The sequence below is a fragment of the Salvelinus namaycush genome, chromosome 30 (genome assembly GCF_016432855.1).
Source record: "Salvelinus namaycush isolate Seneca chromosome 30, SaNama_1.0, whole genome shotgun sequence".
NCBI classification, from domain to species: Eukaryota; Metazoa; Chordata; class Actinopteri; order Salmoniformes; family Salmonidae; genus Salvelinus; species Salvelinus namaycush.
This window is the reverse complement of record NC_052336.1, coordinates 30170961-30196189: the sequence shown is the minus strand read 5'-3', so window position 1 is coordinate 30196189 and position 25229 is coordinate 30170961. Positions and strand designations below refer to the sequence as shown.

At 43.5% G+C, this 25229-nt stretch overlaps 1 protein-coding gene across 1 annotated transcript; it reads left to right on the top strand.

Moving 5' to 3' along the window:
- The first annotated feature begins 474 nt into the window (after nt 1–474).
- Nucleotides 475–23390, top strand: rlbp1a (retinaldehyde binding protein 1a). The gene is made up of 7 exons (XM_038969281.1): nt 475–483; nt 5821–5949; nt 8069–8273; nt 12425–12603; nt 15996–16154; nt 17181–17291; nt 23244–23390. The coding sequence occupies exons 1-7, from the start codon at nt 475–477 to the stop codon at nt 23388–23390; spliced, it is 939 nt and encodes a 312-aa protein (XP_038825209.1).
- The last annotated feature ends 1839 nt before the right edge of the window (nt 23391–25229 follow it).

Here is a 25229-nt window from a genome sequence, read left to right as displayed (position 1 = left end):
ACAAAACTGATTGGAAAACATTTTCTTTGATTCAGAGTGGGGTTCCCAGTGCCCCCTCATTGTAGCCCTGTAGTTACTAAGAGAAGATGCATGAAATAGGATTATCTTACCCCATGATCTTTCTTTCATCACTTAACTTTACTGTTGTTTTCATGTGAAAGGGGCCGTATGTATCAGGCTTCTCAGAGTAGGAGTGCTGATCTACAATTAGCCCCCCCCCCCCCCCCGTACATGTAATCTAATTAATTGGGATCTAAAAGGCTATCAACTGTTCCTGAAATCAGCACACCTACTCTTAGACTCATAAAGTACAGCTGCTCTTAAAGTACTGTGTTAAGTGTTGTATTGAACAAAAAAATGATTAGATTCTGGGAGCACAGTAATTGACGTGTTCTGGAGAGTAAGCCAATGTATTCTCTGTTCCAACTCTTTTCTCTTCAGTGTCAGTGAAGCTGCTGCAAGGACCCTGTGACAATGGCTGCTGTAAGTTAATTTAGTAACTATTCAAAAGGTTACAAGCCTGGATGCCAGTCTGTTTATACTTTAGCCAACTAGTGAACTATTCCAAAGGCTTTTATAGCTAGAGTGGCAGTCTACTTCTGGCTTTACCCGTCCAACGGTGTTGTATCGAGGTGCTTGGGTTGCCAATGAGAGTTGTTTCTCACTGGACAGCAGTTGCTTCCCACCGGGCACCTGTGCCACATGTCAACAGCGGTAGCTAAAGTGGCCAATTTTGAGAAATAACTCGTAACATTGGTAGTAAACATCTGGATGTTACCATGATACAGTCTTGGGCTCCCGAGTGGCGCAGCGGTCGAAGGCATTGCATCTCAGTGCTACAGACCCTAGTTCGATTGCAGGCTGTATCACAATCGCCCGTGATTGGGAGTCCCATAGGGCGGCGCACAATTGGCCCAGTGTCGTTAGAGTTTGGCCGGGGTAGGCGGTCATTGTAAATAAGAATTTGTTCTTAACTGACTTGCCTAGTTAAATAAAGGTAATTGGGGAGAGTTTGCGCTGCAAGCCGGCCACACAACACGGGACGCAGTGTCCTTCACCTGGAGCCAATATCAGGCCAGGATAACAGCTAAAGCGCGTCTATAGTATTGATTTTCACCGAAAATGTACAACTACGACATTAACGTCTACATTTTTGTAAAAAAAACAACAACAAATGTATCTGATAAAAATTGAATGATTCTGAACACTTTCCCAAGTCCCAACTTCGGCAGACAAGTTTCAAATTCTCGCTGAAGTTTCAAGCCACAAGCATAAACTAGCTAGCTGGGAAGGGCTCATCAGAACGATTGACTGAACTGAATCCGTTCCTCTACGCTCGACTCTCAGCTGTGCGACATACGTCATCAATTTGGGCACCAGACGTGCTTGTATATCCTCCCCCTTTCGGGGGACAAATGAATGTCACTGTATGTCGTTCGGTAACTCTGCTGTTGTTGTAAAATATGCAGGATCTGAGATGGGCTCCTCCTAATCTAAGAGGTGGCTTTAACAGCCCTCTGTCACACCCTGATCTGTTTCACCTGTCTTTGTTCTTGTCTCCACCCCCACAAGGTGTCTCCCATCTCCCCTCATTATCCCCTGTGTATTTATACCTGTGTTCTCTGTTTGTCTGTTGCCAGTTCGTTTTGTTCGTCAAGCCTACCAGAGGTGTTCCTGTTTTCCGGGTTTAGACCATTCTGCCTGCCCTGACCCTGAGCCTGCCTGTCGTCCTGTACCTTGTCTCACCACACTGAATTGACCTCTGCCTGCCCTGACCCTGAGACTGCATGCCGATCTGTCCCTTTTGGACTCTGATCTGGATTACTGACCTGTCGTTTTGCCTGCCCCCTGTTCTAGTAATAAAGTTTTATTACTTCGACACTGTCTACATCTGGGTTTTCCCTAAAACGTGATAGTATGAACTGGCCATGACCAACCCAGCAGACTCAGGCCAGCTCCACAATGCTGTCACCATTAGCTGACATGAGGAGTTATAGCATTGTCTTATGGAGGGATTCCATACCCTGGCAGAGTGCCATGACCAAGCGTTCGAGACTTTGCTGGAGCAATTCCGCAGATTCCCCACTGGGCAGCGGGTCACACCCATAATCCCTTTCCTGGGTTGCATCATCACTGCAGGTAGGGAACAGATGGATCACGGGAAGGTGAGAGCAGTGGTGGATTGGCCCCAGCCTACATTCAGGGTGCAGCTGCAACATTTGCTGGGATTCGCCAACTTTTCTCGCCTCTTTATCCGGGGTTACAACACCCTGTCTGCACTCACCTCTCCTAATGTTCCGTTCACGTGCTCCCCAGCTGCTGACCGGGCGTTCAGGGATCTCAAACACCATTTCACCACAGCTCCCATCTTGGTTCATTCTGACCCGTCCCTTCAGTTAGTGGTGGAGGCCGATGCTTCAGATGTCGGAGTGGGGGCTGTCCTGTCCCAGCGTTCTGCCCTGGGCCTCAAGTTACATCCCTGCGCCTTTCTTCTCCCATCGCCCCAACGCCACGGAGAGGAACTACGATGTGGGGAATCGTGAGCTTCTCGCTGTGAGGATGGCGTTGGAGGTGTGGAGGCACTGGTTGGAGGGGGCGGAACATCCGTTCGGTGTGTTGACCGACCACAAGAACCTGGAATATCTCCACACCTCCAAGCGTCTCAATTCCAGGCAAGCTAGGTGGGCCCTGCTCTTCACCCGGTTCAACTTCTCCCTCTCCTACCAACCAGGATCCAAGAACATCAAGCCGGATGCGTTGTCATGCCGCTATAGCCCCGCAGCTACACCTTCAGACCCTGAGACCATCCTTCCCATCTCGTGTCTGGCGACAGCACTCAGGGAATAGGGAAGCAGGTCTGTGAGGTGCAGCGTTCCCAGTCGAACCCTGGGGGGGCCCAGATAACCGGATGTTTGTGCCTGATGTTGTCTGCTCCTCGGGTCCTGGAGTGGGCCCACTCCTCCAGGCTTGCCTGCCACCCGGGCTCCCGTCGGACCCTGGCCTTTGTGTGACAATGCTTTTGGTGGCCTACCATGTTCCCGGACGTCTCCGCGTTTGTCGCAGCCTGTCCGGTCTGTGCGCAGAACAAGACTCCTTGGCTAGCTCTGGCTGGTCTTCTTCAACCACTGCCTGTCCCTTACCGTCCCTAGTCTCACACATCCCTGGACTTTGTCACAGGTCTTCCTCCGCCATCCTGACAGCAGTGGACTGGTTTTCCAAAGCCGCCCACTTCATTTCTCTCCCCAAACTACCATCTGCCAAAGAGACGGCCCAGCTCATGGTGCAGAACATCTGCTGGATCCATAGGTTCCCGGTAGACATGGTCTCCGACCAGGGTCCTCAGTTCTCGTCCTGGTTCTGGAAGGCGTTCTGCACACCCTTCTCTTCCTTGCTCTGCCACGGGTCTCTCGCCCTTTGAGTATTCCCTCTTCCAGGAGGAAGAGGTTGGCATAACTTCGGTCCAGATGTTTGTCCGCTGCTGTCGTCGTACCTGGAAGAGAGCCCGGTAGACTCTTCTCAAGACCACCTCCAGGTATCGACGACAAGCGGACCGCCACCGGACCCCGGCTGCCCAGTATCGTCTTGGGCAGAAGGTATGGCTGTCCACCCGGGATCTGCCTCTTCAGGTGGAGTCCTGCAAAAGTTCCCCCCGGTTTATTGGCTCTGTGCCCATCTCCTAGGTCCTTAGCCCCTCTGCTGTTCATCTTCTGTTGCCCCCACCCTCCGTATACATCCCACTTTTCATGTGTCAAAAGTCAAACCCATGTCTCACAGCCCTTTGTCTCCTGACCTCTCTCTGCCCTTGACCTGTCGTTTTGCCTACCCCATGTTACTTCGACACTGTCTGCATCTGGGTCTTCCCTAAAACGTGATACCATGTGAGGCAGATTAAACACTCCATTCACTCACTGGTCTGGATCATTTGTGGTCTGTCCCTGGGATGTAGTGCAGGGGGATTTGTGTGATGTGTTTTTGTCTTCGCTTGAATGTTTGTTTGTATCTGCTGATGTGAATTTCTCAAATGTTTTTGTCTGCACCTGCAGTTTGTCCGTAGACATTGAGATTCACCCTGTATTGACATTAATTGAAAAAGAACTGAATCCAAACACTCTCTTACAGGGTGAGGTTTCCCATTCCAATTACCTTTCCATGATTACCTTTCCTCTCTAGGGTATGTGGGATGGTAGCGTCTCACCTCGTCAACAGCCAGTGAAACTGCAGGGAGACAAATTCAAAACAACAGAAATCCCATAATTAAAATTCCTCAAACATACAAGTATGTTACACCATTTTAAAGATTCACTTGTTGTAAATCCAGCCACAGTGTCCGATTTCAAAAAGGCTTTACGACGAAAGCACACCAAACGATTATGTTAGGTCAGAGCCAAGTCACAGAAAAACACAGCCATTTTTCCAGCCAAAGAGAGGAGTCACAAAAAGCAGAAATAGAGATAAAATGAATCATTAACCTTTGATGATCTTCATCAGATGACACTCATAGGACTTCATGTTACACAATACATGTATGTTTTGTTCGGTAAAGTTCATATTTATATCCAAAGATCTGAGTTTACATTGGCGCGTTATGTTCAGTAGTTCCAAAACATCCGGTGATTTTGCAGAGAGCCACATAAATTTACAAAAATACTCATAGTAAACATTGCTAAAAGATACAACTGTTATGTATGGAATTTTAGATCCACTTCTCCTTAATGCAACCGCTGTGTCAGATTTCAAAAAAACTTTACGGAAAAAGCACACCATGCAATAATCTGAGTACAGCACTCAGAGACGAACACAACCCAAAGAGATATCCGCCATGTTGTGTAGTCAACAGATGTCAGAATAGCATTATAAATATTCACTTATCTTTGATGATCTTCATCAGAATGCACTCCCAGGAATCCCAGTTCCACAATAAATGTTTGTTTTGTTCGATGAAGTCCATAATTTATGTCCAAATACCTCATTTTTGTTAGCACGTTTAGCCCAGTAATCAAAATTCATGACGCGCGTTCACTAGGTGCAGACGAAAAGTCAAAGTTCCGTTACAGTCCGTAGAAACATGTCAAACGATGTATAGAACCAATCTTTAGGATGTTTTTAACAAATCTTCAATAAATGTTCCAACCGGAGAATTCCTTTGTCTTCAGAAATGCAATGGAACGCAAGCTATCTCTCTCATGTGAACGCGCATGGTCAGCTCGTGGCTCTCTGGCAGACCTCTGACTCATTCCCCTCTCATTCCCCCCTCCTTCACAGTAGAATCCTCAAACAAGGTTCTAAAGACTGTTGACATCTAGTGGAAGCCTTAGGAAGTGCAATATGACCCCATTTCCACTATCTTGTATAAGCAAAGAGTTTAAAAACTACAAACCTCAGATTTCCCACTTCCTGGTTGGGTTTTTTCTCAGGTTTTTGCCTGCCATATGAGTTCTGTTAACCTCACAGACATCATTCAAACAGTTTTAGAAACTTCAGAGTGTTTTATATCCAAATCTACTAATAATATGCATATCCTAGCATGTGGGCCTGAGTAGCAGGCAGTTTACTCTGGGCACGCTTTTCATCCAGATGTGAAAATATTGCCCCCTACCCAAGAGAGGTTATGTAAAGGAATGATGCATTTTTTTTAAGTATTCAAATATGGCCACCAAAAGACAACAGCAAAGATTCAATAATGTTACTTTCACCGATTTTTAAATCATGTTGGATCAATGATTACACAAGGAAGGGAGGTAATAAGGATGGAGGAAAGGAATGAAGGAATTCAAACAGGTTCTTTTATCAGTGAAATCCTGATTGTGTCCATCTGTCTAGACCGGAACGTTCCGTATGGTGTCGGAGGAGGAGCAGGCCATGAGGTCCAAGCTGGAGCATCTGACTGTGAAGGACCACGGGCCTGTGTTTGGACCCTGTCCCAAACTGCCTGTACACACAATACAGAAGGTACTAACTATAACACCTTAAAAATCATTGTTGTTTATGACATTTTAAATCCCAATAAAATATGTATTATAAATAAGTATGTATTGGCAGTTTTTATTAGGTGCACCCATCTAGTACTGGGTCAGACACCCCTTTGCCTCCAGAACAGTCTGAATTCTTCGGGGCTTGGAGACGTTGCTCAATTGGTATCAAGGGATCTAACGTGTGCCAGGAAAACATTCCCCACACCATTACACCATTGACATCAGGCAGGATGGGGCCATGAACTCATGCTGCAGACGCCAAATCCTGACTCTGCCATGACGCTACAGAAACCAGGATCTTTCGGACCAGGCGACGTTTTTCCACTCCTCAATTGTCCAGTGTTGGTGATCTCATGCCCACCAAAGCCTTTTCTTCTTGTTTTTAGCTGAAAGGAGTGGAATCCGGTGTGGTTGCATGTTGCAATAGCCCATCTGTGACAAGGACCGATGAGTTGTGCGTTCCGAGATGTCATTTTACACACCACTGTTATACTACACCTTTATTTGCCTGTTTGTGGCCCGCCTCTTGCAAGATTGCAAGATTCTTGCCATTCTCCTTCGACCTCTCTCATCAATGAGCTGTTTTCGCCCACAGGACTGCCGCTGACTGGATATTTTTTGTTTGTCGCACCATTCTCGGTAAACCCTAGACACTGTCATGCGTGACAAGCCCAGGAGGCTGGCCATTTCTGAGATACTGGAACCAGCGTGCCTGGCACCGACAAATATACCACGCTCAAAGTCGCTTAGGTCACTCGTTTTGCCAATTCTAACGTTCAATCTGCCTGCTTTATATAGCAAGCCACGGCCACATGACTCAGTCTGTAGGAGTGAACCATTTTCACGAACGGCGTGGTGTACCTAATAAACTGGCCACTGAGTGTATGTAATCATTACTCGTGATTGTGGTTGGTGACAGGTTATGTCTCGCTAAGGCAGCAATATAGAATTGTTGAATGTCGAAACAATTACAGCTAAAAGTCTTCTCTCTGTCAGTAAGGACACTGTCGTCTTTTTTCTTGCCAATTGAGTGCTTTCACACTTTCAGTCCATTTGAGACAATTTTTGTGAACTCAGTGCGGTTCTCTTCATTTTTTGTGCAGTGTGAATTCTGCAATGTAACTTAGATCCCTCAAAAGAGCCCGCAAAGCGAATCGAAGAGGTGGTCTGAGTTCGGTTTGCTTGAATTCCGCAGTCCGGTCCCTTTTTTCGGGCAATGTGAACACAAAGCTCTCCAGGTTCGCTTGTCATTATTCCCGCACCACACACTAGGCTACAGCAACGCTGTTTCTCCTGCCATAACCCATCACATTGGTGCCACAAAAGAGAGATGATGATGATGAGCAGGTTCACACAAAAAGTGCTGTTTTTGAGTATTGATTAGTGATTGTCAAGGATGCACAGAAATTACTGACACGATGTTCAGATTATTTGTTTGCAATATGTGATCTATAGGCTAAGAGCTCCATAAGCTGTTTATTCGATTGTGGACTTTCAATAGTGTGAGAAGCCAACGCATTTGGTAAAATCACAACATAGGGTACAAAATCAATGCTAGCTCTTAAAGGAGCAGTAGCCTACATTGGGTGTACAATTTTCAATTACATCATTATTAAATCTGCAGTTATTCTTCTGCTGTTTATTCTGTTACCAATAATATTTACATGTTAATATTACCTTCTGATTATAATTATTATGTTTAATCTTTTAACTAAATGCAATCTATTAGCTTCCAAAATGAAAGTAGGTATACATAGCTGTCCGATAACACGGAATCGCTTGTCCTGCACTTCGTAAAAAGAGTGAATGTTGGAAAAAGATCTCGGTTCCTTTCTTAACATAGCAACATGAATGCAAAGAGGACTCAGACCACAAAATGGGTGAAGTGAGGTTTCAAAAGAGTCCTCATTCAATGGAGACGGCAGTGTGAAAACAGTGTGAGAACTGAGTTCTTTCGCTTTTTTTTTACCCCAGAGTTCACTTTAAAGAGGACTGAGATCGGTTCTTTTAAAGAGGACTATATGTGAAAACACCCTGAGTTACAGCAAGAGTCGCGCCGATTCCTTCCAAATGAGATTCACTCGTGTCTCTTCCAGGCGAAGGATGAACTCAACGAGACGGAGGAAAGGCGAGTGTCATCTCTGAAGGAGCTTAGGGCCATGATGAAAGAAAAGGCGAGAGATGGGGATGACCTGGCTAAGACGGTGCAGGAGCGCTTCGGGGACAAACCCGACTCCCTGCTGCTGCGCTTCATCAGAGCCCGCAAGTTTGACGTGGCCAGAGCCCACGAGCTCCTGAAGGGTGAGTTATAGTAAGAGCTATAGTAAGAGCTATAGTAGAGTTGCAAAAATATCAGTAACTTTCACAAAATTCTCAAGTTTTCCATTAATCCTGGACGATATTCTGCTGATTTCTTCCTGATTCTGGAATCTTCCAATCAGGATTTCTGGAAAAACTGCGTAAGAGGTAGAGAGGTTGCGTACTCTGTGTACACTCTTAGAAAAAAGGGTTCCAAAAGGGTTATTTGGCTGTCCCCATAGGAAAACCTTTTTTGGTTCCACGTAGAACCCTTTTGGGTTCCATGTAGAACCCTCTGTGGAAACGGTCCTACCTGGAACCAAAAATGGTTCTTCAAAGGGTTCTCCTATGGGAACAGCCGAATAACCCTTTAAGGTTCTGGATAGCTCCTATATTTCTAAGGGATGCATGTTTTCTGCATGATGCTCCTTTTCTCAATGGCCGGAAAGATCAGACTAGTTAAATCCATCCATCAGGAGTGAATTGGCCGATTGGGCTGGTCCATTTTCAGCCCAGTGGGCCTGTCTGACTTGATCATTATTTGGCAAATAATGGAGGCCTCAAGCACAAAACTTGTCTGGTTTGGGGGCTTCAAAGGAAAAAATGCCATCCATCCACCCACCCACATCTATCTGTGAATATTTCCCTCCCACCATCCATCTACTCACTTACCAACCCAGCCATCCATTTAATCAAGGTGTGGTAAATGATCAATCAATTAATCAAAGAATTGTAGAGAAGAATATTGGGAAGACATCATATGAAGTGTTGTCATCATCTTCATCCTGTCTGAATGCCCCTGTTCAGATGAACATCTCTCTGTCCCACACCGCACATTGTATCTCTGGTCTCCCGTGTTTTCTCTGCCATAAACGCTGTGCAAAAGATTGAGTCATTTAGGGACAAATATATTTTTTGCACTGTTTAGAGTCTCCGAATCCTGTTCATCACTAGGACAGAGAGAAGCCTGTAGACTTAGTTGTTTTCAAAGTCCCCCGGACAAAGGAGCTCTTTTATACACAAATAGGGCAGAAAGTCTGTTAAGCCTAAACGCATCCAGTGTTCTGCTGGGAACAGAGACAGGCTGTGCTTTCATCCCTCTTCCTCTCTTTCACACACCCACGCACACACACAGACGTGCACACACACACACACCTGGCTATAAACATGCTACGGAGAGACATGCAAATAAATATGTCTCTAACAGTGGACTGGGTTAAGTGAAATATTTGTAACTTTTGTTGCATTATACTATAATTATGTAACACACACATTATTTCCTTGTGGGTTCAATGTGAAAGAGGAATGCACTTGTTTCTGGGGTTAATTGGTGGTCCAGTATAAAGGGATTGATGAGGCACACACACGCACCAATGAGGTTAATTGGTTCTGCAGTATGAAGGGGCTAGGGCAGGAGAGAAGCGGAGAAACACTGGTGTTATTGTCTTTGCTCACCATGTGAAAGCACAGCGACAAATGTTTACAATTGCAAACTGTCCTAAATACTAGTGGTGGGCCGTACTCTGCTTTTAGTTGAGTCAAATGCATCAGCGAGGGTCGAACTCTGTATACAGAGCCCACAGCGCACTCGCCCTCCATGCACTTTACACATTTAGATGTAAAGGTGCCTGGAAGAACCTTGTGGGTTGACACACCGGCGGAACCTTTCTAGTTTAAAAAGGTTCCTTGAGGAAGCCCTCTGAAAACGGTTTTCGAGGAACCCCTGTGTAAAGGTTCAACCGGAACATTTTTGTGATGGGAGGGGTTACATTTTGAACCTTTTTAATAATATTTTGTAGAGGTGGCAGCCGAGGCTTACCGTCGAATCAAAGTGCACTCCTTCGATATAAAGTTGTTTTTTATGAAAATGAAAACGTGTCAGTTTGTCACTTTGTCACTTTTCACAAGGTTGGAGTAATAACATGTTCAGTTACTTCAGACGTTGGCTGGAAACTAGGTCGTGCCATTCGATTTAGAGACAATTAACAGCTAAGAAATAACGTTAGACTTTTTTCACTGACTTCTCAAACCCCAAACCCCCGGCCTGGTCTGTTTCGCAAGCGTTCCTCTAAGTCGAGCGATGTTGTGCCTCTGGGTTTAGAAACTCTGTGATTATACAGTTCATGCGAAAAAATTTGGATCTGGTAAAAGGCCGACATTGGTAAAAAAGATACTATTTGTATAGAAATGCAAATATTGTGATTTTAGAGGCACAAAGTAGCAAAAGCCTATGATTAAAGGGACTGCATGAGAACCTATTATTGGGCTCTCACCATCATGTCACATGCAAAATGATCAGCTTTCTTATTAGCCTATTTCGATCACAATTTTTACATGGCAGAGAGTAACAATTCCAGACAGAATAAACTTCAGTTTGTTGGCAAACTCCAAGGTCCTATGATAACAGCCTACATGTTTTGTGAGCAACGACATCCGGGTTTTCCGATGCATTATAGTTTGACATGGGCTGTTTGCCGTCAGAGCAAGAAAACAAGAACTGATTTGATCAATCGATTCTTCAAACGAAGTACTCCGCACATATTTTACATGAATGGACTGCATCAAAAAAAATTTGGGGGGGAAATGGCAAGTTTACTTTCTCATCCATGAATGCATCTCAAGTGCAAGTGCGCTGTTCAGCAACTCACGTCAGCGGGATGGGCTGCCTTTTCATTAGGAGGGACGTCTACCGATAATCAAAAATAATGATTAACACTTCCTCAATTTAAATATTACGTGGACACCTATACATTTGACAGCCAAGCACAAGATATCAGTGTAGCCTTTTATCATCTAGACATGATGTTGAAATATCTTCATGCCTAGAATAAAAACCTCCAGGCTTTCATCATAAGACTCAATTAAAGGGAAAAAAAACGTTACATCTTACGAGAAGCTGCTTTAAAAATCAAGCAGACAATAGCAGATGTAGGCCTAGTATTATTGACAATTAGATTCTAGAACAAATTGAAAGAAAAGGAATTATTACAAAGTTAAACACTTTTCTTTCGGTTTCTTAGTTTGTTCTAGGCTATTGAATATGTGCACGTTTTTATTTATTAATAAATATATTAGTAGGCTTACAGATAGGCTAGTACATTTTTCAAGTAATCCGCCCAACCCTGTTTTATTCTGTCTACAAGGAAGGCAACGGAAGGAGCACATGCAGCTCAGATTGTTTTTTGACAAAGAAATACACTGAGTTAACCAAACATTAGGAACACCTACATAATGTTGAGTAGCACCCCCGTTTGCCCTCAGAACAGCCTCAAGTTGTCTGGATGTCCTTTGGATGATGGACCATTGATGATGGAAACTGTTGAGCATGAAAACCCCAGCAGCATTGCAGTTGCAGTTGACACAAACCAGTGCACCTGACCCCTACTACTGTTAAAAAGCACTTAAATCTTTTGTCTTGCCCATTCACCCTCTGAATGGCACACATACACAATCCATGTCTTAATTGTCTCAAGGCTTAAAAGTCCTTCTTTAAACTTTCTCCTCCCGTTCATCTACACTGATCGAAGTGGATTTAACAAAATGACATCAACAAGGGATGATAGCATTCACCTGGTCAGTCTATGACATGGAAAAAGCAGGTGTTCTTAATGTTTTGTATACACAGTGTAGTATAGGCTCTTTTCAGACAGGTTTAAACAGCCAACCATGTGTGTGTGCACCCGGTCTCATGAAAGAGAAGATATAAAGCTTTGCGGTTTTGCTTCGATGCTGCTTGGGGCGTAGGGGTGTCAGCCTTATGAATTGTACTTGCCTCATGTGTTCCTCAAAAGGGACTTCATTCAACTGAATTTGCGGGAGTTAGGAGTAGTTAAATCATTGACCCCATTTTGCTGGGGTTTTCAGTCAGGTTAATGTATTCACTAAGGTTAATGTATGAACTCTTTAGGATTGACCTCATTGGTCGTAGCCTGAGTGCCAGTCTGTTTGTACACAATGTAAGTCAACTTTGTGTTGCCTAAATGCCTCTGTCACTCATTGTCATGGCAATGTTGGCTTCAAACGGACACCAATGGAGTAGACAAGAGCCCAAACAGATCTGGGAACAGGCTACATTGGTGTTGTTAGGGCAATGTTAATATGTGCTCTTCAAGAGGAACCTCATTGATTTCATATCTGTGGCTGTTTCTGCACAGGTTATGTGCGCTTTAGGAGGGACTACCCTGAGCTGTTTGAGAACCTGACCCCCGAGGCGGTCCGCAGCACCATTGAGGCAGGCTACCCTGTGGTCCTGCCCAGCAGGGACAAGTACGGCCGTGTAGTGCTCCTCTTCAACATCGAGAACTGGGACCTGGAGGAGGTCACCTTTGATGAGGTAGAGTATACAATCTACGGCTGCAAAATTCCAGAAACGTTCATTTTTTTATTTTTTTATTTAGAAATCCCAATTGGAGGGAATCCTCCAACTAGGATTTCTGAAAATCCTGAGAACTTTAGGGAAGTTTGCTGAATTTTTGTAATCTTCAACCAAACCCACAGAGCAGACTGGTTCTGTGTCGACAATTTTGTCCTCAAGTCCCCAGCACCATCGAGGTGGCCTACCCAGGGACTATACAAACAGGCCAATCCTAAAGAGTTCATACTTTGGGCCTGACAATGAAAAAAAAAACTGAGAGAGGTGTTAAAAAAGATCTGGACTACCAGGAAAGCTTACCTCTCAAACTGAAAGCCAAAAGCAATTAGCTACTTCATTTACCACACTGCAGTTTCTCTTAGGACAAACATCAAATTTTATTCGTCGCATACACATTTCTTAGCAGATGTTATTGCAGGTGTAGCGAAATGCTTATGTTCCTAGCTCCAACAGTGTAGTAGTATCTAACAATTCACAACAATACACACAAATCTAAAAGTAAAAGAATGGAATTAAGAAATATATAAATATTTGGATGAGCAATGTTGGAGTGGCATTGACTAAAATACAGTAGAATAGAATACAGTATATACATATGAGATACATATTTTTACTTAACCTTTATTTAACTAGGCAAGTCAGTTAAGAACAAATTATTATTTACAATGATGGCCTACCCCGGCCAAATCCGGACGACGCTGGGCCAATTGTGCACCGCCCTATGGGACTCCCAATCACGGCCAGATGTGATACAGCCTGGATTTGAACCAGGGACTGTAGTGACGCCTCTTGCACTGAGATGCAGTGCCTTAGACTGCTGCGCCACTCGGGAGCCCAAGGGAAGCATATAGGGAAAGAGCCTATAAGATGTAGGGTTTTGTAACTGAGTGGTAAACCAGCTAGTGATGGCTATTTAACTGTCTGATGGCCTTGCGATAGTAGCTCTCGGTCCCAGCTTTGACGCACCTGTACTGACATCGCCTTCTGGATTATAGCAGGGTGAACAGGCCGTGGCTCAGGTGGTGATGTCCTTGATGATCTTTTTGGCCTTCCTGAGACATTGGGTGCTGTAGGTGTCCTGGAGGGTAGGCAGTGTGCCCATGGTGATGCCCATGGTTCGGCAGACCGCACCACTCTGCGGTTGTGGGCGGTGCAGTTGCCATACCAGGCGGCGATACAGACCGACAAGATGCTCTCAATTGTGCATCTGTAAAAGTTTGAGGGTTTTAGGGGCCAAGCCGAATTTCTTCAGCGTCCTGAGGTTGAACAAGTGCTGTTGCGCCGCCTTCACCACACTGTCTGTGTGGTTGGACCATTACAGATTGTCAGTGATGTGTACGCCGAGGAACTTGAAGCTTTCCACCTTCTCCACTGTGGTCCCGTCGATGTGGATAGGGGTGTGCTCCCTCTGCTGTTTCCTGAAGTCCACGATCAGCTCCTTCGTTCTGTTGACATTGAGGGAGAGGCCCTCACCTCCTCCCTGTAGGCTGTATCGTCATTGGTGGTAATCAGGCCTACTACTGTTGTGTCGTCTGTAGACTTGATGATTTAGTTGGAGGCTTGCGTGACCATGCAGTCATGGGTGAACAGGGAGTACAAGAGGGGGCTGAGCACGCACCCTTGTGGGCCCCTGTGTTGAGGATCAGCGAAGTGGAGGTGTTGTTTCCTACCTTCACCACCTGGGGGGCGGCCCGTCACGAAGTTCAGGACCCAGTTGCACAGGGCGAGGTTCAGACCCCGAGGGCCCCGAGCTTAATGATGAGATTGGAGGGTACTATGGTGTTGAAGACTGAGCTGTAGTCAATGAACAGCATTCTCACGTAGGTATTCCTCTTGTCCAGATGGGATAGGGCAGTGCGATGGCGATTGCATCGTCTGTGGATCTATTGGGGCGGTAAGCAAATTGAAGTGGGTCTAGGGTGTCTGATTCGTTGAATTGCGACTCCACTTTGTCTCTGTACTGACGTTTTGCCTGTTTGATTTCCTTTACGGAGGGAATAACTACACTGTTTGTTTGTATTCGACCATATTCCCCGTCACCTTGCCATGGTTAAATGCGCTTTCAATTTTGCCTGAATGCTGCCATCTATCCATGGTTTCTGGTTTGGGTAGGTTTTAATAATCACAGGGGGAACAACATCCCCTAAACACTTCCTGATAAACTCAGTCACTGTGTCAGTGTATACGTCAGTGTTATTCTCAGAGGCTACCCAGAACATATCCCAGTCTGCGAGATCAAAATGATCTTGAAGCATGGATTACGATTGGTCAGACCAGTGTTGAATAGAACCTAGCACGGGTACTTCCAGTTAGAGTTTCTGCCTATAGGAAGGGTGGAGCAAAATGGAGTTGTAATCTGATTTGCCGAAGGAAGGGCGGGGGAGGGCCTTGTAGGCATTTTGAAATGGGGAGTAGCAGTGGTCGAGTGTTTTACCAGGGCGAGTACTACAGTCATTGTGTTGATAGAACTTCGGTAACATTTTCCTCAAATTTGCTCTGTTAAAATCCCCAGCTACAATAAATGCGGCCTCAGGATATGTGGTTTCCAGTTTGCAGAAAGTCCAGTGTAGTTCCTTGAGGGCCGTCATGGTATCGGCTTGAGGGGGAATATACACGGTTGTCACTATAACCTGAAGAGAATTCTCTTGGGAGGTAATAAGGTCTGCATTTTATTGAGGTATTCTAGGTCGGTGAACAAAAGGGCTTGAGTTTCTGTACGTTATCACAATCACACCATGAGTGGTTAATCATGGAACATACACCACCGCCCTTCTTCTTGCCGGAGAGCTCTTTATTCCTGTCTGTGCGATGTACTGAGAGAGCCATAATTCCATGAATCAGTATGTTACAGTCCCTGTCTCTCTGAAAGGAGATCCTCGCCCTGAGCTCGTCTACTTTATTGTCCAGAGACTGAACATTAGCAAGTAATATACACAGAAGCGGTGGATGGTGTGCATGCCTCCTGAGTCGGACTAGAAGTCCACTCTGAATGCCTCTTCTCCACCGGCGGTGTCTTGGATTAGCCTCTGGGATAAGTTGAATTGCCCTGGGGGGTACTACCAAATAATCAAATTCGGGAAGGTCTTATTCCTGATCGTAATGCTGTTGAGTTACTGCCGCTCTGATATCCAAAAGTTATTTCTGCCTGTATGTAATAACACAAAAAACCATCTGGGCTAATAATGTAAGAAATAAAACACAAAAAAACAAATTACTGCAAAGTTGCTTAGGAGCTAGAAGCAGAGCTGCCATGTCTGTCGGCACCATATTAGAGACTCATGAGACAATCAATCCTTATGAATTTCTCTCTCCTTTCTCCCTTTTCCTCCACTCTCTCTACCCCTCTGTAATAGACCCTGCGAGCATACTGTGTGATCCTGGAGAAGTTGTTGGAGAATGAGGAGACCCAGATCAATGGTTTTGTACTGATTGAGAACTTTAAGGGTTTCACCATGCAGCACGCCTCTGGCATCAAACCCACTGAGCTCAAGAAGATGGTGGACATGATGCAGGTCAGAGCAGTAACACACACAAATCAATAGGCAATATCAGACTTAGAGGCAGCCTCACACAGAGAATAGTTACACCTACAGATTGTTAGTTCTGGATGCAGTTCAGTAAGGCACAATGTAGAAAGACATTTCGCAACAAAAAACGAAAATGGGCTAATATTCTTAATGGGACAGTTCAAGTGGTAACACTTTACTTGACACCCAACGTCATAACACGTTATGACAAGGCGACAACCATGTCATAATATGTCATAACAGCAGACATAACTTCTCATAACCTTTTATAATATGGTAATAACACCGTCATTACACATATATTTAGACCTTTTGTGACATATGACACCTACATAAGAGTGTAAAAATCCACGAAATCTGTAAAGAATTCATTACAACAACAACAAAGGATTTAAGAAACAAACGTTTAAACAAAAAGAAACTTCTTGGTTGGGGAAAAAACCTATTTGAATAAATGTGGGTTTTGACATTCTTATGTAGGTGTCATAACCATACATAAAATCATGCAATATATGTCACAACACGTGTAAATATATGGGTCATGACAGTGTTATCACCGTATGACAGGTTATGACAAGTTACGTTAGCTATTATGACATGTTATGACACTGGGTGTCAAGTAAAGTGTTACCGTTCAAGTAGTGCCTATCTGTTTCAGTACATTAAAACAATTATAATAATGAATGCCTACTGAACAAGGCAAGGCCCTAATCAGACCAGTGGCTATCACTAGCATTCGTCTATTCTAACATAACCATCTAGGAACTACTCAGATCTGATCAGACCAGACAGTCCAAACACAACAGAAAGATCAATGTGCAGTATGTGATCAGCCTAGCTGTGCCACTTCCCACTAACTGAAAACGAAGACCACTCAGTATGATCCCAGCTACTATTTGTGTTATGTGGTTTAGGATCTTTATTGGAATGTCTCTCTGGATGTGCTAAATGTGCTTATTGCCTACGTGAGTCTGACCCAGCCTGTGTTGGTCTCTGTTGTGTGCACTGCAGGACTCATTCCCGGCCCGTTTTAAGGCAATCCATGTGACTCACCAGCCCTGGTACTTCACCACCACTTACAACGTGGTCAAACCATTCATGAAGAGCAAGCTGCTGGAGAGGGTAAGAAGGAGGAGGAAGAGGTGGGGGAGGTGGAGGTGGAGGGTATGAATAGAGGTGCAATGGGATGGTGGCAGAGGGTGAGATGGAGAAAAAGGAGAATAGTAGAAGTGATGGGGTAGGTAAAAGGAGGGAGAAGAGCAGCAGCCTATGTGCCTGTCTGTTGTTTACATTTTAGCAAACACTCTTATCCAGAGCAACTTACAAGAGCAATTAGGGTTATGCTTTGCTAAAGGGCACAGACAGATTTTTCACCTAGTTGGCTCGAGGATTCGAACCAGCAACCTTTCGGTTACTGGCTCAACGCTCTTAACCGCTAGGCTACCTGCTGCAAGGCTACCTGTCGCTAGGCTACCTGCTGCTAGGCTACCTGCCGCTAGGCTAGCTGTTTCTCTTTCAGCCTCATCCATTTTCTTGTTTGGCAAGGTTTGTGCACTGTAGCTTAGCTACAACAAGATGTCAGCAATAGGGAACATAATCAATGTATTTGGCGTAATCGTTTTTTCTGTAGTTCCATACAGAATAATAGTAATAATAATAATAAAAAAACATTGTCAGCAACAAAAAAAAGAAGAACTACTGCTACAACTATTAATACAACTAATAAAACAAAGTGTATATATAATACAGCCATGCATATTAATCGGTGATGTTTCTAATAGTTAAAAACTGTTTGTTCTTAACATTTGAAAAAGGGCTTCCTTAAATTCACTGTGTGATTTAATGCCCTGATTTCTATAGGTAAATTATTCCAGTCAGTTGGGCCTTTGTATCTGAAAGATCTTACTCCAATCTCATGATGTACCCGTGGAATTTGTAATTGCTGCTGTTGTCAAAAGAAGTAGTGTGAGTCGTGCATACTTAAATTTCCCTGTATATAGTAAGGAAAACCTAAGTTGATACATTTTTTTAAAATGGTACCAATCAGTGGCGGCCGCTAATTGGCTGAATACCAGATGCGCGAGGTGGTTGGAGTTGTCAACAAAGCAGCATGGGAAAAACAAATTCAAGTTTTCGAACTACCGGTAGTTTCTTTGAGAATATATATAAAGTGATTTGTGCGTTTGAACAACAGCATAAATACAGCTATTTCACGTTTTCAAGTCAGAAACCAAATGACAACTGCTGCACATGCTGCCACTGTTTTGAACAGATTAAATTATATTATTTAGAACGAGCTGCCAGCGGATGTCACTAACCCACGAGATCACCAGGGAGAACGCAACAAGCATGCAAAAGTGAAAACCCATTATCTAAGTGGGGATAGCTTGCTAACAAGTCACAAAGGATGATGCTCTAGCCAGTTATTAACTTTAATTCTGAAATATCTTCATATTTCCAAGTTAGTCAGATATAAGTTTAGGAAGACTTGAAATTGGCATGGGAGCTAGCAAGCTACCTGCTAGCTATAGCTAGCTAGCCGCTTATCAAAGGTAGATAACTACTTAGACCAAAAAATCGACTAAACTACTTCACAATGTTTCTCAAAATTACTGTAGCTGGCTAATTTAATTTGATCATTATTTGTGATACACAAGGTTTTATGCTGTTTTAGTCCACACGTAGCCCTTTCACCTTCAATAGAACCTGATGAACAACATGGGGGGAAACAATAAAATTGTCCATGCTTTTTTGTCCTACCAGATCCGCGATGAGAAGGTTCTAGCTAGTGTATTCCTCTGTCTTTCGACTCTTGTTCGATTACAGTTGTGTGATTTATCAGGTGCACATGCTCCCATGACTGTTATGATCATTTATTTACAATTAACTTTTTGCTTTAGCGCCGTCTGTACCTAATAAAGCAGATCTAGTCTCACGTGCGGAAGTAAGCCGTCTGGCACAAGAAACTCATTGGGAGACTAGAGCAGACCCAGAAGTTCTGGCTGAATGGATGCATATTTGAACACCGCAGGACGGTCCATTTACTTTGTGCTGTTAAAATGTATGCTATGAAATCCTGCCATGTCATTGATGCAATGGTCGCACGGCCTACGCATGCAGCTGCTGCTGGCAGCAACTGAGGGGCAGAGTAACTGAACTGCTTGTTTTTAACCTGTTTGGGCTGCAAGCCCGACACCGGTACACTTATGACAACAGCCAGCTCAAAGTGCAGGGCGCGAAATTCAAAAGATATTTTTTTTAAATATTTTACTTTCACACATTAACAACTCCAAGACACCAGATGAAAGGTACACATCTTGTGAATCAAGCCAACATGTCCGATTTTTAAAATGTTTTACAGGGAAGACACAATATGTAAATCTATTAGCTAACCACGTTAGCAAAAGACACCACTATTTTTACTCCATCCGTTTTTTACTACATCAGTAGCTATCACAAATTCGACCAAATAAAGATATAAATAGCCACTAACCAAGAAACAACCTCATCAGATGACAGTCTGATAACATATTTATTGTATAGCATATGTTTTGTTAGAAAAATGTGCATATTTCAGGTATAAATCATAGTTTACATTGCAGCTACAGTCAGAAATTGCACCGAAAGCAGACAGAAAAATTAAAGACACCAACGCCAAATAACTAAATACTCATCATAAAACATTTCTGAAAAATACATAGTGTACAGCAATTGAAAGACAGGCATCTTGTGATTCCAGACAATATTTCCGATTTATCAAGTGTTTTACAGCGAAAACACAATATAGCGTTATATTAGCTTAGCACAATAGCAAACATAACAGCATTGATTCAAGGCAAAAATAGCTATAACGTATAAACCACCAAAATATATTAATTGTTTCACTAACCTTCTCAGAATTCTTCAGATGACAGTCCTGTAACATCATATTACACAATACATATAGAGTTTGTTCGAAAATGTGCATATTTAGCGGCACAAATTGTGCTTATACAATGAGAATAGTGTCCATAACGTCAAGCAATCTGTCCGGCGCCATCTTGGAAAGCCACCTACTCTTATCGAAAACTATTCATAAACTTGACTAAAAAAATACAGGTTGGACAGCAATCGAAAGACAAATTAGTTCTTAATGCAATCGCCGAATTACATTTTTAAAATTAACCTTACTGCGCAATACAGGCTGCGATAACACAATGCTACACTGCAAGCAATGGCGTTTCATGCATTTGACATTTTTCAACAGAACAATGAATTATCAGCATAAAGACTGCTTACTATTAGCTGAGCTTTCATCAGAATCTTGGGCAAGGTGTCCTTTCTTCAAAACAATCGTCTTTGGGTTGAAAGATGTCCTCTTGTCCAGTCGAATTAGCCGCTAAACGTTAGCCGCCAACTGGAGTGGTGTCCAACTCGTGAAAGCGCATGGCAAAGAAATCCCAGAAAATCGCAATAAACTGCTATAAACTGCTATAAGTCGGTTTAAATAAGACCTTATGATGTCTTTAACACCTATAACGAATAAAAACATGACCGGAGATATAGAAATACTAAAACGAAAGCGTTTGCAGGACGCCATTCTGATGTCTTCATGCGTCAAGCGCACTGTTGAAAAGAACGGTACTTCCTGTTCCACGGTCTAATATAAGGTCCCAGATTGCGCAATCGACTCCATTCAAAGTCTCACCGCTTACTGACATCTAGAGGAAGGCGTATGCAGTGCATGTACCCTCATAGCTTGCATGGGGACTTATAAACTGATCTCAGAACAGGGACCTGGATTTCTGAAATCTCACTCCCTGACAGGAAAAGTGCTGCAGAATGAGTTCTGTTTCACTCAGAGAAATAATTCAAACGGTTTTAGAAACTAGAGAGTGTTTTCTATCCAATAGTAATAATAATATGCATATTGTACGAGCAAGAATTGAGTACGAGGCCTTTTTGAAATGGGCACCTTTTATCTGGCTACTCAATACTGCCCCTTGAGCCCAAATATATTTGAAACAGGAAAATGTACACATTTACCACACTTCTATGAGCATTTAAAACATAATCCATGAAAATGTATATATATACACACACACACTACCGGTCAAAAGTTTTAGAACACCTACTCATTCAAGGGTTTTTCTTTATTTTAATTTTTTTTTACATTTTAGAATAATAGTGAAGACATCAAAACTATGAAATGAACTATGAAACTACTATTTACATTTACATTTAAGTCATTTAGCAGACGCTCTTATCCAGAGCGACTTACAAATTGGACTATGAAATATTTAGATTTGTTTAACACCAAGAAAGTGTTAAACAATCTAAATATATATTTTATATTTGAGATTCTTCAAAAAGCCACCATTTGCCTTGATGACAGCTCTGCACACTCTTGGTGTTTTCCAACAGTCTTGAAGGAGTTCCCACATATGCTGAGCCTTTGTTGACTGCTTTTCCTTCACTTTGCGGTCCGACTCATCCCAAAACATCTCAATTTGGTTGAGGTCGGGGGATTGTGAAGGCCAGGTCATCTGATGCAGAATTCCATCACTCTCCTTCTTGGTAAAATAGCCCTTACACAGCCTGGAGGTGTGTTGGGTCATTGTCATGTTGAAAAAGGAATTATAGTCCCACTAAGCACAAACCAGATGGGATGGCGTATCGCTGCAGAGTGCTGTGGTAGCCATGCTGGTTGTGTGCCTTGAATTCTAAACAAATCACAGACAATGTCACCAGCAAAGCACCCCCACACCATAACACCTCCTCCTACATGCTTTACGGTAGGAAATACACATGCGGAGATTACCCGTTCACCCACACCGCGTCTCACAAAGACACGGCGGTTCGAACCAAAAATCTCAAATTTGGACTCCAGACCAAAGGACAAATTTCCACCAGTCAAATGTCCATAGCTCATGTTTCTTGGCCCAAGCAAGTATCTTCTTCTCATTGGTGTCCTTTATTAGTGGTTTCTTTGCAGATATTCGACCATGAAGGCCTGTGTCACACAGTCTCCTCTGAACAGTTGATGTTGACATGTCTGTTACTTGAACTCTGTGAAGCATTTATTTGGGCTGCAATTTCTGAGGTCAGGGCTTTGTGATGGCCACTCCAATACCTTGACTTTGTTGTCCTTAAGCCATTTTGCCATAACTTTGGAAGTATGCTTGGGGTCATTGTCCATTTGGAAGACCCATTTGCGACCAAGCTTTAACTTCCTGACTGATGTTTTGAGATGTTGCTTCAATATATCCACATAATTTTCCTCCCTCATGATGCCATCTATTTTGTGAAGTGCACCAGTCCCTCCTGCAGCAAAGCACCCCCAAAACATGATGCTGCCACCCCCGTGCTTCACGGTTGGGGTGGTGTTCTTCGGCTTGCAAGCGCCCCTTTTTCCTCCAAACATAACAATGGTCATTATGGCCAAAGAGACCCTTGATAAAAACCTGCTCAGGACCTCAGACTGGGGCCAAGGTTCACCTTCCAACAGGACAATGACCCTAAGCACACAGCCAAGACAACGCAGGATTGGCTTCGGGACAAGTCTCTGAATGTTCTTGAGTGGCCCAGCCAGAGGCTGGAATTGAGCCCGATCAAACATCTCTGGAGAGCCCTGAAAATAGCTGTGCAGCGACCAACCTAAATTTCAATCTGTCCCATAGCAAAGGATTTATCCAGGCAATTCTTATTGAAGTCACTTAAGATTATACATTCATTTGACCAATACATTGAATTAACAGTGGTGATAATATTGTTTATGGAGTCTACTAAAGGTTAACAATCATCAATTACTTTTTCTCATGTAGTTATTTTAATAAATAAACCTTCAATAAACCTTCAATAAGGGATAATCTCAGGTGAAATCTTCATAGAAAGTAATTAATCGAGGATAGAGGTTGCTACTGCCCCACCTCATATGCACCTATCAATTCTAGATAATATGTAACCCTGGATTTTTTACTCAGTGTCTGAAATGTTGGTATTCAACCATGTCTCTGAAATGGTTAATTATGAATGTATTGTGCAACTACCTTTTCCTCTCCTCTAATTTTGGTCTGTGGCTACTCCTCTTGGCAGGTCTTTGTTCACGGTGATGAGTTGGATGGCTACCTGAATGATTTTGACGCTGACATCCTGCCTGCAGACTTCGATGGGAAAGCCCCCCTCACTGACTGCAAGGCCATCGCTACCAAACTGTTTGGGTCCGAGGACACAGCGCTCTAACACCATACTGTCACATTACGAAGCAAGGCTGGAACAGACCGGGGTCCAGTCCAAAACGAACAGCTAGCACCTAACCCTGGACACTTGATGCTCCCTCAGATCAGTGAGGCAGAATAGGTGGGGGTGAAATTTCTACCATGTTGCCTACAGGGGTATTCAGTTCGATCAGCTCTTCAAGTGGGCATCAAGATGAGTGTCTTGGGTTTAGGGGCTAGTGGTTGATTTGCGACTGGGCAATAGGAACACAAGCGAGAAAGAATAAGAATGTTGAATAGAGGACATGGATAGTAAAAGTACATAATATGAATTGTTTTTTTACAGCACAGAGAAGTGTAGCTCCTCCATATACAGAAGTTAACTTTTGAATATGCACAGGGAACAAGACGGCCCCTACTGTATGTAAGAGCACAGAGAATGGCATTTGGTGATGAGATGACCCAACAATGTATTACTGTAGTCTGATGTGAATTTGGTGTTCATTGCCTTAAAGGTTACTTTCACTGTGACTTTACTAGAGGAGCCTATTGCCTAGCCCGAGACTGCTAAAAAAACATATAGGATATATATAGAATTTAGTAATAGAAGAATGATAAAATAATATATTTCAGTTAAGCTAGTTGACTATGAAGAACATTAAGAATATGATAGATGGTCTATGAAAAAAGCATATGAAAATATGTACATTCCTTAACATAGTGGCATTGTTTAACTCCCCTATTCACATTACATTTTGTGTATACCGAAGTGTCTATATACTATGGGAACTCCTATGGTGTGCTTAGCTAGGATTGCAGAGAGAGTATAGTAGACGGTTGATGTCAAAAAGTGATTGATGTCAAAAAGTGATTGACAGGGTGTTTGACCTTTTAAGGACATCCTGTCCGGATGTTCTCATGTTGTTTAGTGTGCGCTTATGTAACTTGATACTGCAGCTGTTTCTTTGAAGTAAAGCACGTTTGAAATAAAAAAGTAATGGGCTGGTGATTGATGTGTCGTGTAGTGACCTTGCTGAACTTAAGGAAATGTGTTTGAACATTTGAAACAGTTGGGTAATTTTTGCAGTGAACTTATTAAGGAACTGCTGTGTAGTGAGCTTGTGACCCCTTGTAGAATGTAAAAGTAATTTCCGGGTAGGTCTGCTGATTATAAGTAAGTGTTAGACTTCTCCTGTGAACACCACAAGCGACAAGAAACTTCAGCGATAAACCACAAACTATAGAAAACATGTCTCCTAGACCAATTCTAGGTGTAATGTCTCCTTCATGTCTGGGCCACAATGACAAAACCATTGATGCCATTCTTTGTGATGCACCTGATTGTTTTAAAGGTGGGATTCATATGAGTGAAGGCCATATGGGTTACATTGTCCAACCGGATGATTAAACGCTACTGAACAGTGCTCTCCTCTCCTTTTTCGGTTCCTACCTTGATAGTCGGCATTTAGGATCCAGAACCATAAACCACATCACTCAGCCACTCACCCTCACCGGGGGAGTCCATTCATCAGGAGAACATCCCCTTCTTCATTACCAGTCCACAAGATCATCCCCGGCCTCCCTTGGCTTCAATGACATAACCCTACCATCTCATGGTCGAGGATGAGAATTACAGACTGGTCACCCAAATACCGGAGGACCAGCTTCCCTGTCCCCTGTGGTTCCATGTCGGTTGAGAGTCCTATGGTTGCCCTTCAGCCCAACATCCCGGAGGTATACCAGGACCTGCGGGAGGCATTCTCCAAGACTCGCGCCACCAGTCTTCCTCCTTATCGCCTCTGGAACTGTGCCATCAACCTCCTCAGCTCCTCCGCGCAGACGCATCTACCCTCTGTTGGTGGCT